This window comes from Giraffa tippelskirchi, chromosome 7, assembly GCF_054371585.1.
Source record: "Giraffa tippelskirchi isolate mGirTip1 chromosome 7, T2T-mGirTip1v1.2.pri, whole genome shotgun sequence".
Taxonomy (NCBI): Eukaryota; Metazoa; Chordata; class Mammalia; order Artiodactyla; family Giraffidae; genus Giraffa; species Giraffa tippelskirchi.
In genome coordinates, this window is record NC_137281.1 from 137249581 (window position 1) to 137264683 (window position 15103).

The following is a 15103-nucleotide window of genomic DNA, read 5'->3' on the forward strand; positions in this document are numbered from 1 at the left end:
CTCTCCTCATGAAAACTTCCTGTATCACCCCAGCTTTTAGAGACCCCCTTACCTCACCTCTCACTCCCTCCCACCACAGTTCATCTGCATAGAACCCCTGATACCCAAAAAAACGTGAAGAACTCTTGGGTTAGAGCAAATCTAACTGGCAAACAGGGCACCCGGCTGGAGTACATGCATCATACATTCTCAAGAGGAGGGGCGTCCTGAAGGCACCTGGACCCCTGCCCTCTGCCCTCACTCCTCACACACCTGGCTTTCCAGGTGCCCCCGACAGCCCACCTCCCCCCGGCTCTTCTTCTCAGCTGGTTTTGGCTCCCAGCCCTGGACCCTGCCCGAGCCGACCTGGGGGTTCTCGTCGGAGAAGACATAGAACTCCTGCTCGCCGATCCAGGCCTCGGCCTCGCCTGCATCCAGGTAGTACTGCTGGGCCTCGCTGGCCTCCCGCAGGCGCTGCAGCCGGCCGGCCGCTGCCTCCCGCAGCGTGTCCCACGAGCCTTGCAGCTGCCTCAGGCGCTCCTCCACATCCTGGCAGTCTATCTCGGCCGCCGCCACCAGCTGCTGCCCTCTCTGCAGCACATCCTCCACCCGGGGCGTGTGGCCCAGGATCTCGTTCTGCAGTGTCTGCGGCCAGAGGGGAAGGGCTCAGGGGCTGAGGACTCAGGGGCTGGCCTTCCCACAGTGCAGGGCAGCCCAGGGCCCCTCCTGGGCACCTCTCACCCCGGACCACTTGGGGAAGCTTGAGCACAGCGTGTGTGGCCATAAAAATGGCCTGTGACCATGTGCCCAGCGCAGTGCTGGGTCCACCCACTCTCCTCTCACCCTCCTGTGAGCTTCTGAGATAAGCACTGGACGCCAACACAGAGCGGCTAGGTCTCTGTGGGCTTCAAGTGACAGGGTGGTATTTGAACACGGCTCTCTTGGATCCCAGAGCCAGTGCTCTTGACGGCTCCCTACTCCTCCTGTTTTGGTAGAGCTTGATTTCTTAGCTGTGCGTGATGGAGGAGAGGAAAATGACTCCTAAATGGCCTTCTGAGATCTGATTTTTTAGCAACTTTTACTCTGTATAAAACAATAGTCGGCAGTTGCTCCTTATTCAGAGTAGGATTTTGTTTTGTTTTCTCCTGTATCTATTTCTCAAATCTTTTCTGAGCTTTGTATTATTTCCTGGTTGAGACTTCGGTTACCAAAATGGCATTTTCTTCCCACTTTGGTGATGGGCAAGAACAGGATACATTGCCAGTGTTGTGACCGTCAGCATTCAAAATACATGGAACTATCGATACCTGTAAGTCACCTAACTTGTTGAAAGGCACCTTGACACCTGATGCTTGGAATCTTGATTCAATTTCCTGCGGTCTCGGCAACTGTATTCAAACAACCCACTGCGTCAGCTTCCACTCGCCTGTTTACTTTCCCTGAGATCTATGAGCTCTTCAGATATACTAGAAAGCTATTTCTGTCTCTCTCCTTTTAAGCAAATTCCTTCCTAGGCTTCTGCTCAGTGTGCTTACTTAGGACATCTTGTTCCTTGACTCCATTCATTTAATACCTAGTTATTAAATTATTTCCAAGGTAACAGGCCCTGTTCTAGGGACAATATGGGAACAAGATAAACAAAACCCCTGCCCTCAGAAAGCGTATACTCTAGTAGAGGAAAGGGTAAGCATGTAAATAAATAAATGAATGTAGATAACAGGTGCTATGAGGAACAGATACCAACGAGATGAAGATTGTTCTCCGAGGTGTGGTGGTGGCCACTCTAGTTGGGGGGGCAGGAAGGGTTTTCTGTACAGATAACGTCTGAGTGAGACATGACTGATGAGAGAAAGAAACCCCAGAGAGATGTGGGGGACAGAGCCAGTGTCAAGGAAGTCCCTGGAAGGAAACCTGGATGGTCCAAAAGGCCAGGCAAGCTAGAATACTGTGGGGGTGTGTGTGTGTGAAAGTGATAAGACAGAAGATTCAGGGGGAGGTGGGAGCCAGGCCAGGCTGGACAGTGGTTCTTAACCCTGGTTGAACATTGAATTACTGGGGGAAACTAGACATAGATAGGGCCACCCCATTCCCCAGAGATCCTAATAAATTGATCTGAGATGGGACCCAGGCATTCGTTTGTCTAAAGGTTCCCTTGGGTGATTCTAATGTGCAGCTAGAGTTGAGAACCCTTCATGAGGCACCTTGAGGTTGGGTTCTAGTCACAGTGATGGCCATTAGAGCAGTGGTTCTCAAAGTGGGGTTCCAGGCCAGCAGCATCAGCATCACCTAGGATCTTAATAGAAATGCAAATTATCAGGCTCTGCTCCCAGAGTTTGATGCAGAGGATCTAGGGTGGAGCCCAGTCAAGTGTGTTTTAATAGGTCCTCTGGGTGAGTCTGATGCACACCGACCACTGCAATAGAAGGAATGATGAAATGGGATTTCGGCTTTAGTGAGGCTAGCCTAAAATCATCTTTACTGGAGCAGCCACGCTCACCGAAGAGATTGTCTTTCCCTTCATGTTAAGGGGAACCCCATCCATATTACTCTTGCCCTTCTCCTGAAATAGCCATCTTCAGCTTGGGGAGTTGAAAATCATTTGGCCGTAACTCTGAGGCTAAAGTATTGAGTGTTGAAAGGACTAGAGTTGGCTCATTCTATAGCAGAGGAAACTGAGGCCCCAAGGATACTGTCTTCTGCCAGCTTTCCCCCTTTAACTGGAGGTTGATGTGTTAGTGGGACCCTCACCTCCACCACCTTCTAGTTCGAGTCACTATGTGCTGCCACTGGAGCCTCAGTGCCATGATCATGCCAACTGGAAGCAAAAGGTTAGAGGGAGCTTTCAAGAAACTACTTTTAGTATAATTAATTCAGGCCCTTGCACAGTTGCTGGGTTCTGTGGGCAGATGTTGGCTGCTGACATTTTTGGAAGAAGGAAGTACTGTCTGCCATGACCTTCCTTTCCCAAGTTGCTGCAGTAGTGACTGTCACTCTGGGACACTCTGCTCTTCTCTAAGTTCCCAGATTCTCCCTGATCGAGATTGCAGCTACCCCCGCTTCCTGAGCCAGGACAGACTCCGCCTAAGAGCAGGGGTACAGTCAGCCCCTGGCCAGATCGCATGGTCAGACCACAAACCCATGCCACTGGCCTTCCCAGAGGATGCAGGCTTCCCTGCAGCCCTGACAGAGGAAGAGCATCTGCTTGCTTCCAGGCTTCTGACCAAGGCCACAGAAATTCCCAATCAGGCCTAAAACAGCAGAAAAGCCAATGGATGTTTGCTCCTATGGCTCAGAGTCCAAGTGTAGTGGCTTCCTCTAAAGGAAGTGGGGTTAGAGCCCCACAAACATCCTCATGTGTTTCAGAGAGTAGAGGCCTACTTGCCCTGAGGAGACCTAACAGGCCAAGCTTAGCCCTGAAAGAGGGACAAAGCAGTGACAGGAGAGACACCAGGAGCTATGAGCCTCCTTTCAGGGAGGCCATGGAATACAGAAGCTGCAAAGCAAGTGAACCCCCAGGCCAGGGCCTCCAGGTCCTATACTCACCTGTGTCCTAAATGACCCCAAATTCCAAAGCACCTAGACCTCCATTCCCATTCACCACCTCCCATGGTTCCCCTAGAATTCCCTCTGCTATCACCAAAGCTGCATGAGAATACAAACACAGACTGGGAACCCTGAAACTGTCAAGAATAGTAGTCTGTAATCTGCTGCTGGGGCTTTGTGTCGTCAGGGCTGGGCCTTTCTCCCTGGGGAGCGGCAGGGGCAGGAGGGACTGACCAGGTGGCAGGACTCACCTGATTCTTTTTCATGAACAGCTGCACGGTTTGCAGGTTAGTGCCATAGTCGGTCGACTGGGCCAGAGGCAGCCTCTCCTCCACCCAGAGCTGCAGAGACCAGAGGGCGGGGGACAGCTGATGACAACCACGGCCACCCTTCCATCACTCACCATGGGCCAGACACAGCTCTGCCTACCATGTCCCTTCGGTTCCTCCCAACACCCCATCAGTGTTTTATAAAAGGGGGGAGCATTCTGACACTTTGAATCGAGCTTCCAAGTAACTTGCTCCTGGTCACTTCAAGGTGGGTGGCAACATAGCTGGACCTCGAGCCCAAGTCTGTCTGGCCCCTAAAGTCCATGAGCAAGCCACCCTTCAAAGGGCACTGGCTTACTTTTATGTTTAATGTAATCATTACAACCACCCTATGAAATGAGGTGGTGAGATGACCAGACGTCTGCTGCCAAGAACTGCCCTGGGCAGCAGCCAGCCACCCTGATGACAGCTGGGGAAGGGGGAGCTGCTGCGCCCACTCACTGTCTCATCCTCTAAGTCCCGGCTGATCTGCAGCTTGGCTCTGGATGATTCCAGCTGCTTCCTCCTCCTCCCCAAGGGCTCCAGAAGGTCCAGGAATCGCTTCTCAATGCTCAGGTCTTCATCTCCTGCCTCCTCTCCCAGCGAGGGCATCTGGGCGAACAGCTCCTCCAGCTCTTCCTTGCGCACGTTCACTTGGTCCTCCACGCGCTGGGACATGAGAGGATGGTGTCGGCACCGGCCCTGGCACCTGCCAGCCCCTCCTCCTCCTCATCGTCCACCTCCCACCGATCCTCCAAGACCTGGCTTGAGCTCAGCCTTCCCCAGGGAGTCTTCTTGGATTGCCCCCACCTCATCTTTTGCCCCTCTGAGCACTTACGCTATACTTCTCATGCACGCTTTTATTACCTTGTCTGGATCCATCCCTGTCTTACCCACCACAGAGGATAGGAGCTGGGTTACAAACCGGGAGATGTGATAAAGCCAGCCTAGCTAAGGGGACAGGAGGGTACTCCCTTTCAGGTTGCAGATTTGCTGCCAAGACTCCCTCCATGCCAACAGCCCCAGTCTGCAACCCGTTCACTCGCCTTCAGTTTAGCCAGCATCCTGTTGACGCTGGTCAGGTCCTTGCCCAGGTCGTCCGACTGCAGCTGGTCCTCCATGGCCCGGATCCACTTGTTGAGGTCGGCCTGGGTCTGCGAGCGCAGGTCGGAGCTCCTGGCAGCTGACAGGTGCTGAGCCGTCTCTTGTGCGTTGGCCTGAAGCTCGTCCCAGAGCTGGTGCAGGGCTTCCAGCTTCTGCGACACCAGAGCCGCAAACTGGGGCTTCTCCTCCATCAGCTGCTTTCCTTCCTGTGTGGAGAAGGAGAGGTGTTCACCCTACGACCTTGGAGAGGATCCTTGGAGAGTGCCTTGCTCCAGGTGGTTGCCAAGGGCTAACTGAGAGGAGGTTGGTAAGGCAATGGATCTGCCTAGAACTTGGGTGAGGCTTAGCTGAAAAACTCTGTACCTCCAGAGTTATTTGCAGCAGAAACTGAGACACGTGGAGGTTAAGGAGTCAGACAGCCTGGCTTGGAGCCTGCATGCTTAACCATGATGGACACAAACTCGTGTGGCTCCCAGGCCTGCTTTTTCCAGATAGCCACAGGAGCAAGAGGCTCCTCTTTCTCCTCTCTTTCTCTTCCCAGGCCTGACTCCAGCCATATTTTTAACTTGGGCCCCTGGACAAGCTTGTTACAGACGGAACCTCTGCTATGAATGACAACTCCCTGGTGGTTCTGCGCATCCAAACAATGAGGGTCAGTAGTCCCTTGCCCACTCTGCTCATCTCACAGATCCCCCTGCCTCTGGGCAGGACATCCTGGTGAGGATGATGGACGGCAGACAAGAGATTACTGCCGTCCTGGCACTGGACACACAGGCTCCGTGTTCTTAGTGTCCTGCACTGTCCTGAGACTCAAGTGACCCAAAGGAGGCCCCCATTCTGTGCAGGCTTAACAACATTGGATTATCAGGAGTTCCAAGGTTTAATTACTAATTGGAGAAGTTTTTCACATGGAGCTCGGCAAGCTCCGGGCCAGTGTCCGTGCCTCACGTGCAGCCCCACTCAAGGAAGGATGCCCAGGCAGAGACCCCACCACTTGCTCTGCTCACCGCGTCAATGTTCTCCAGCCACCCCTGGTGGGAAGCCAGCTCTGCCATGAACGCCTGGTGCTTTAGCCATTTATTGTGAAGGTTTCGAGCTTCATCATAGGAGACATCCTGAGATGTCAGCAGCTTTTCGTTGATCCAGAGAGTGAGCTGTGGGCAGAAAGAATGGGTTCCATAGTCCCTGAGTGTCCCTCTTTGGCCAGGGGCTCATGGCTGGACCTGCTGCCCACCTCTGGCTGCAGAAGAAGAAGGCCAAGGGGAGGAAGTATGAACACAGGAGAATACTCCCTTCCGACTCGGGATCCCTAACTCCCAGCACAGGAAACTTAACCTGCGTGGTCTCAGGGCTGAAACATGGGCACCATTGTGTCTTCCCCTCTAGAGAATGTATAGTAAGACACCAGGGATATTCACACTTCTCTCCACATTTCCAGGACCGAGGACAGGGCCTGGCCTACTGCGATAACTCAACATGTGTTTACTGAATGGATGAATAAACCCCCCCTTTGGCAGTAGGGTGAGAAAATGTTATCTGAGGACAAAGCCAAGGGCAGGCCCTATAATAACAGTGAAGGAAGAACTGTTGAGTCTCTCATGTTTCCAAGATGTCCTGGCATTACACCAAGCTTGGTTTGTACCAAGGGCAGAGGTGGGTGAGGACAAAGTCATTTGAGTTGAGAGGAAAGGGGTACGAGGATGGAAGCAACAAAAATGTCAGGGGGAGCCCCATTCCACATGGAAGCACTGTTCATGGAGAGACCTAGGAGTGCAGGGCAAAGATCTTCCCGTACAGCTCACCCCAGGCTGAGCGAAGACCTTCTGACTCAGCAGTTCTCCAACATAAAAGGCTTGCTGAGAATGCTGCTCTCTGTCTCACCCCCTAAGTTCTGATTCATCTGGGCCCAACTGGGGCCCAGAAGTCTGCATTTAACTAGAGCCAGGACCAGCTCCATAATTTGCAGGACCTGGTGTAAAATGGAAATATTCCAAGTTATTAAGAATTGCAAGATGGCAACAGCAGAGTATTAAACCAAACATGAAGCCCTTGTACACACTGGGCCCTATATGAATGCAAGGGTCACAGGACTTCCAGGCCAACCCTGACCAGGGCCCTAGGTGATTCTAATACAGATAGTCCTCAGGCCATTTTTTGAGAAATCTTGCCCCAGACTTGACGAACTAAAAGATATCTTTACAGATTTGAAAAAAAAATTTTGTGAAACCAAAGATTCTAGAGGATGAAGGACTTAAGCCGTCATGAGCCCAGAGCTCCCTGCTCATGGAATCCAGACCCCTGAGTTAGAAAAGATTTCCCACCTCCAGGGCACTGTGCTTCTAGAGGGAATCTCCCACCAAGTGGCCAGCCTGGCTGGACCCTTACCTCCTGGCAATTCTGCAGGAAGTTCTGGAGCTCTAGATTGTCTTTCAGAAGCTCTGAGGCCTCTTGGGCCTTCTCGTGGTTCTTCCTGTGCCTGCAAGGGAAGCCAGAACCACAAGTCACGAGGGTGCTGAGTACTCACCACTACCCTACCTGGCTCCGCCCCCTGACCCTCGGGGCAGAGAGTACCTGTCCTCAATCAGCTGCACCTTCTCCTTGATCTTGTCTGAATAGAGGTTCCCCTCAGCTATCAGCTTGTTTCCAGAGTCCACAGGACTCAAAACCTTATCCCGGTTGTTCTCCATAGACACCAAGAAATCCTCAAACTTTCGGATCCCGGCCTCTGCAGCTTCTAGGGAGTCTGGGGGCTCCAAGTGAGCCAGGGTATATTCCTGTCAAAGCAAGTTTCCAGATAAGGCATGGAGGTGAGGAGGTGGAGGAGGGGGCCCTTGCCAGGCAGGAGCACTGTGTGCAGTCATGCAGGTTACAGAATGAATGGTACCCCCTGCAGTTGTGCAAGGAGGAAGGTCCCTGAGTCCTGTTCCCTGCCCCTGCTCAGGGCACCTGATGAGCAGGGTGCTCAAAGCCACATGGAAGGATAGCCACCAGGGAAAAATTCACTTCTCTGAAGGCAAGAGGAGAAGGGGATAACAGAAGACGAGATGGTTGGATGGCATTGCTAACTCAATGCACATGAGTTTGAGCAAACTCCAGGAGATGGTGAAGGACAGGGAAGCCTGGTATGCTGCAGTCCATGGGGTCACAAAGAGTCAGACATGACTGAGCGACTGAAGAACAACAACAAGCCTCTCTAACTGGCCCAAGAATAAGACACAGTTTGGGACACGGGACTGGAAAGGGCACATGATAAGGAACAAAGAGGACTGTCCCCTGAATTAGAGAGAATCTAAGAAAAGCACAATTTGATACCTGAGCCCTGTAGCACTTCTGCAGACTTATAACCTACAAATTCTCTCTTGCCCTGAGAGATGCCCCCAGCCCCCAGTGCCTCTCCCTACCTGGTTGCTGAGGATGGCCTCAGCCTGCTTGGCATCTTTCTGGAACTCCTGGAAGCCGAGGCACTGGGTGAGGGCCTGGCTGCGGCTCTCCCACATCCGGCTCAGGGCGTCCCAGCCCTTCTCTAGGCCATCTAGCCGCTGGCCCAGGAGTAGGTACTCTGGGTCCATCTGGCCATGGGTCACCTTCTCCCCAGACACCCTGACTTTCTGGTAGCTCTCCTGGTGCCTGTCGATGTCGTCCTTGATGGCCGCATGCTGCTGCAGGAGCTGCTCGGCCTCCGGGAGGGACTCAGGCATGTCCTTGGAGGCCACATCCTTCTGGGTTGTGGATAGCCAGGCCTGGAAAGCATCCAGATCCTGCAGGAAAGCCTGAAGCTGGCTGGCTTCTCCCAGGGAGGCCTCCTGGCTCTTCAAGGCCTGCTTTAGGCCCTGCCACAGCTCCTCCACATATGCCTGCCTCTGCTCAATGTCCTTTTTCAGCTCAGGGTGTGATGCCATCAACCGCTGTGACTCCCGCTCAAGCGTGCCCATACGGGTCTGGATGGCAGCCACGTCACGCTCCAGCCCCGACAACTTGCGCTGGATGGCAATGACCCCCGCCAGGTCCCGGCCCAGGTCCTTTGTGGACTCCACCACCTTCGTCTTGTCCATGATCCACTTGCCAGTCTCCTCGCAGTCCACGCAGTAGTTGTGCACCCGGAGGGCCGAGTCCACTGCCTCCCGCCGTTCGGACACCATGGTCTGGAAGTCCTGCCACCTGCCGAGGGAGACGGGAGTCAGAAAGCCTCTTCCTTAACTCTTCCCACAGGGTGTCCCTTCCAGATTTCCCACCAGAGTCTCCCCTGATAGAACCTGCACACTGAAAAAAGAGTCATCTCTCCAGCAAACTGTGATGAGTCAGTTTATCCAATTTAGACCAAGGCAACAGAACTGCCAGAGCTTTCCATTAGCAGGAGGTGAGCTGTGATGTTATTTTAACCATCAATAAAGGAATGTGATGCTCTGTATGTAAGCTCTATATGTAGTTGAAATTCAGGCAAACATACAATTTCCCAGATTTTTTGAAATGCAAGCATATCTCATTTTTTTTGAGCTTTGTTTTACTGTACTTCACAGATATTATGGGGCTTTTGTCTTTGTTTTCTTTTATGAATCAAGGATCTGCAGCAATCCTTTGTTGAAATGTCTGTTAGTGCCATTTTTGCAACATTTGCTCATTTCACGTCTCTATCATATCTTGGTAATTACTGCAATATTTCAAACTCTCTCATTATTATACTTGTATGGTGCTCTGTGGGCAGTGATCTTGGATGTTACTATTGCAGAAAGGTTATGACTCACTGAAGGCTCAGAGGATGAGCGTTTTTTAGTGATAAAGTATTTTTAAATTAATGTTTGTACATTGTTTTCCTAGGCATAATGATGTTGCACACTTAGTAGACTACAATACTGTGTAAACAACTTTTAAATGCACTGGTAACTCCCCAAATTTGTGTGTGACTCATTTTATTTTGATATTGATATTTTGATATTTGATTATTGGGGTGGTCTGCAACTGAACCCACATTATTTCTGAGGTACGCCTATACTGAAAATAATTACAAACGCCCCATTATCAACCATAAGAAAGCTTTATGACACAGGATCCCAGCTGCCCCAGAGGAACCACACAAATGTCTAAGACCATGTTCCAAGTGCCCAGGGTCTAAGGAAAGCCAGCATGGCTGTCAAAGAAAAGAGTCGTAGTGAAGAGAAGGAAGAAGAAGAGGAAGGGGGAAGGAGAAGTTGGGATTGTAATTAAAACATCATCTTAACCTTCACGTGCAATGTGGAATGAACCTGGGGAGTGTGCAGAAGTTGGGCAGATATCCTGTGACTGGTCTGCAGCCCACAATAAGCCTCTTTTAAAGAGCTGCTCAGTGGCCAGGGCCCACACCACCAGGGACACCTCCCCTGGACCTGGGTTTACTCATCCTGCATCACTGTGACCTAGGAGCACATGAGAGTATGCTGAATGTGCAGTCGCTAATTGAGCTCATCTCTCTTGATTACCCACAACGTATAAGCATTATGAAGAGCTTTGGGAAGATATGGTCATAGCCAGACTTTGCTCTGGCTTTGGGCCTTAGGGAAGATACAGTCATAGCCAGACTTTGCTCCATGGAGTGTATGAGTTAGAAAGAAAGTACGATAAACTCATCAAACAACAATAGTATAAAGTATGACGTACATAGCACACACCAGGCATCAAGAGGTCTAAGGGAGCTGTGAGGAGCAGGAGGGGTGGTAAGAGCAGGTCTCACGGTGGTCATCTGAGCTGTGCTTCAATGAGCATATCACCAGCAGTGAGCTATTTAAGGATGAGGCCCTGAGTCACTCATCTTTGAAGCCCGGGCAGCTGGGGATGGAGGTAGAGGGAGGAGGCAGATGGACTGGGTAGAGTGCATTGTAGGCATTCCCAGGGTGACCTCAGTCTGGAGGTGGAAGACAGATCTGCAAAGCAGTGGGAGGAGGGCTGGGAAGAATTGGGAATTCCAAGAGAGAGAGAGGAGGATGAGCCCAGAAAAAGGATGGGAAATTCCAGGAAAGAGGGGAGAAGAGCCCAGATGTAAGGCTCCCGACCTCTGGGGAGTTTTGTGCCTGTTACAGGGATGCTGCTGAGGCTGGATGTTAAGGGGAAGGGGCTGGAGGTTCCCCCCAAGGTGGTCTGAAACTACTGTGAAAGGAAAGCGAGGTGCCCCAGGGCTGGGAGGCCTCCTAGCTCCATCCAGAAGCCACAGGAGACTGTCTGGCAGTGCCCCTAGGAAGGAGGTCCTATGGTGACTTTCCAGGCTTTTCTTGGTATGGCCTCACTGCAGCCACCAGGCAGGGGCCACATAGGGGGCAGGGTGATGTTTGGGTCTAGTCTGCCTCCCAAGCCCATCTTCCCCTCCCCTGCGCTGTCTCCAAAAGGGGGAACATTGTTAAAGCTGCTTTAGGCAGTACTGGCCAGGCCATGTCAGGAGTCCAGATGTGGTCCTGGGCCCAAGATATTATAAGATAATGTTGGTCAACCAGAATGTGTATGGTGTGAGGTAATCACATATTCAATAAGTGCTTGAATGACTCAGGTGTGCGAGCCTGGCACATTTCCATTCTGTCCTTGGTCACTCGTGGTGTTACATCACAGAACCATCACGTACGTGTCTTGTATCAGTCACTGTTCTAGGCTCTGGGGATAGAACCATGAATGAAGTAAAGTGCTCCCATTCAAATGGGCAGAGGCAAGTAAGTGTTTACTCCATCAAGTGGTGACAAGTACAGTGGAGAAAAGTTAAGCACCAGTCCCTGGTGGTCCAGCGGTTAAGACTCTGCACTTGCAATGCAGGGGGCGCTGCTTCAGTCCCAGGTTGGAAGACTAATATCTCACATGCCACGTGGTGTGACCAAAACCCCCCAAATAAACAGTTTTTAAAAATCCAATTTAAAGGGGAAAAAAAGGGGACTTCCCTGGTGGTCTAGTGATTGAGAATCTGCCTGCCAATGCAGGGAACATGGGTTCACTTTCTGGTCCAGGAAGATCCCACATGCTGGGGGGTATCTAAGCCCTTTTTCTGTAACTTCTAAGGCCTGTGGGTGGCAACCATTGAAGCCCAGATGCCTAAAGCCTGGGCTCCACAACAAGAGAAGCCACTGCAATGAGAAGCCTGCACGCTGCAACTAGAGAGTAGACCCCAGTTGTTGCAACTACAGAAAGCCTGCATGCAGCAATGAAGACCCAGCGCGGCCAAAAATAAATAAATAAACAATTTTAAAAATTCTTTAAAATTAAGAGGAAGCAAGAAAATGGGATTGAGGCAGAGGAGCTGGATGGGAAGGAGGAGGTGATAATGTGAATGGGGTGGTCAGTGTGAACTGCACCAAGAAAAGGACATGTAACCTGAGATCTGAGTAACGTGTGGGAGTGAGGGTACCTGTGAAAAGAATATTCCCGTCAGAGGGAGCCTCAGACAATAAGATCTTGGCGCTCAGAGCTGGGACGCTATATAAGATACCGTGGACACTGTATAAAATAGTGTGGACACTGTATAAGATACTGTGGACACTATTAGATACCGTGGACACTGTATAAGATACTGTGGACACTATTAGATACCATGGACACTGTATAAGATACTGTGGACACTATTAGATACCGTGGACACTGTATAAGATACTGTGAACACTATTAGATACCATGGACACTGTATAAGATACTGTGGACACTATGAGATACTGTGGACACTAGAAAATACCATGGACACTATAAGATACCATAGATACTGTATAAAATACTGTGGACACTATAAAATACTATGGGCACTGTATAAAATACTGTGGACACTATAAGATACAGCTCTTCATTCACTTACAGTCTAGTAGAAAAGTTCTTAAAAGATGAAAGTAATTATAATAAAAGGTAGAGAGTGAAACTCTAAATCAGTCAGGGAAAGATACTTTTTCATTTTGCAAACTGTGGAGGAGAGAAAACTGTACTGGCCTGAAAACAAGCACGATTTAGACCATATTGTTGGAGGAGGATGGACCCTGTAGAGAGAACGGCACCCACATGGAGGCAGGACCGTGGGTGCAGGTGAAGGGGGACAGTTGTCTTTAGAAATAGTAGAAGAGCTATCACGTGGAAGAAGAACTGGAGTAAGTTTCAATATCTCTAACAGGCAGAGCCAGAACCGATGTGTACAAATTTCAAGGAGGCAGATTTGCATTCATGATGAGATCCATCTTTCTAACAAAAGGGACTGACCCCAAGTGGGATGGGCTACATGGGGAGGAAGCATTTGTGCAGGATGCAGGCTGTCTGGGATGCGTGGCTCAGGAAGCTTTCAGCTCTCAGATGTAATGGAAAGCCACCTTACCTTTTCAGGCCTCGGGTTTTCCCTAAGGATGGCAAGCACCTTGGTGTATTCCACTTAGGACAGTGCATGGCTTAGGGGTCTGTAACGGCATTCTCTGACTATAGCGCCTCAAAGCAGCAGATTACTGGCTGACAAGTTCTTCCTGTCTGTCTCACACACACACACGTGCACACACACACACACACACACACACACACACACACGCATCACTGTTACCTCCAAGCCTAAAGAAGAACAGGAGGCATCCTCCTCCTCGGCATAAACCTCAGCTGGCAGAGGGCCCTCCTGAACTACAGCCCCCTTCTTTGGATACTGAGACAATCTGGCAGCTCCCAAGTATCAGGGGGTTACCCCTTGCCTCCTCTTAAACCCCCTGTGCTGCTCCTTTTCTTTACAGCCGAGTCTTCCCTAACCCCACCTCTCAGGTTGCCTTGGGCTGAGCAGGGCTCAGGCGCAAATGTGGGGTAATGGATTGGGGCAGTGGTGAGGCAGTGAATATGGCACTGCATGTAAAGCCCAGGGTACCGAACGGAACACGCGTGCATGCGCTGTCCTCAGAGACCCTCAAGGAACCCGTGGCAATTACATCCTGTACTGAAAGCAGTCCCTCTCCAAAGGCTCCTTAGGGCCTGTTTTTCCTTCTGGCCATGACGTGTGCTCAAGGCTTCTTGCTAATTCTCCTCTTCATTCAAGCCAGTCTCATTATCGATGCTGCATTTTGGCACAACCAGGAGCTTTCTTTTATGGACAGTACTTAAGAGCTCTCAGAAAGCAATCTTCCCTGCCTAAGAACGTCTGGGGAAATGTGGCCTGATTCTAACTGTGGATGCACTCAGGGCATTTCCTCCATTGCTCAGCACGCACCCACCCCAGGCATAGCACTGCAGCTCTGTGAACACATCTCTCTCCCTGGGTTGGTCACCACCCAGGTCCCTCCTCCTTGGGGCTATAGCTCCAGGGTCAGAAGGAGACCATGGCAAATGGAGGCAGGAACTCTGAGGGTATAAACCTGGCACGCATAGCAGGCCTCCCGACTTCTGGGCCACACCCCCACAGATGTGCCAGAAAAGAAGCCCCCATCTCCAAGCCCTCCCCACACCCCACCTGGTGTTCAGGCGGTCCTGGTACTTCTTCACTTCCGCACTGCGTGGGTGGTTACTCTCTACCAGGCTGTTGGCAGCAAGGTTCACGCCATCAATCTGAGTCATCAATGTCTTCATCTCCTGGTCCAGGATGTCAAACCTGATGTGGACAGAGAAAATGAGGATTGCTAAGGCAGCGGCGGCTTTTGCTTTCTGCCCCACCCTTGCTTTCTCCTTCCACCTCCTTCCACCAAGTAAGAAGGGAGAAAGGAGAAAGGTGTGCTGACACTCCCTCTTTTCTGGTTCATGGGTCCAGTTTCATGGTTTAGCATTTCCTGGATGAGGCTAGGAGAGACCTGGTTCCTTATACAGGCCAATGCCTCAACAGAGATGGAGGAAAAATGATGTGTGGGTAGTGTTTATGGCCACAGAAACCACCAACCACACCTCCACTGGCCCAGCTGCTGCTCATGAACCCTAATTTCACTGCCTCCACCTCAAGGATACCTCCCTAGCCAGGTGCTCCATCCTGGGGAGGAGAAGGGAGTGCTGCTGAGGCTGTGGGCATCCTGTGTTATGAAAGCTGACCCCTCTGAGATAAGAGCCCAGGTCCCTCCAGCACCAGCATGGGACCACCAGGGCAGGATCAAGGAGTGGCCTCTTTCCCTCACCTCCTTGGATTCTGTACTCAGGATGCTGACGGTTGACAAACTGGTCTCTGAGGCCCCTGAGGGTTTATGTGGTTTAGGGACTGCCACCGAAAGACACAGCTTATGGGGTCTAGCCTCTCA

The 15103-nt window shown here is 51.2% G+C and overlaps 1 protein-coding gene across 3 annotated transcripts in view; it reads right to left on the reverse strand.

The window, feature by feature from the left end:
- Positions 1–15103, reverse strand: part of SPTB (spectrin beta, erythrocytic) — a 128862-nt gene that overhangs the window by 25187 nt on the left and 88572 nt on the right. For all 3 annotated transcript variants that reach the window (XM_081509918.1, XM_081509921.1, XM_081509920.1), the window contains exons 15-23: positions 14335–14472; positions 8336–9092; positions 7506–7708; positions 7320–7410; positions 5942–6088; positions 4877–5140; positions 4293–4499; positions 3774–3863; positions 346–624 (exon numbers count right to left, since the gene is read on the reverse strand). In XM_081509918.1, the coding sequence (XP_081366044.1) occupies positions 346–624; positions 3774–3863; positions 4293–4499; positions 4877–5140; positions 5942–6088; positions 7320–7410; positions 7506–7708; positions 8336–9092; positions 14335–14472 (2176 nt within the window). The remainder of the gene's footprint in view (positions 1–345; positions 625–3773; positions 3864–4292; positions 4500–4876; positions 5141–5941; positions 6089–7319; positions 7411–7505; positions 7709–8335; positions 9093–14334; positions 14473–15103) is intronic.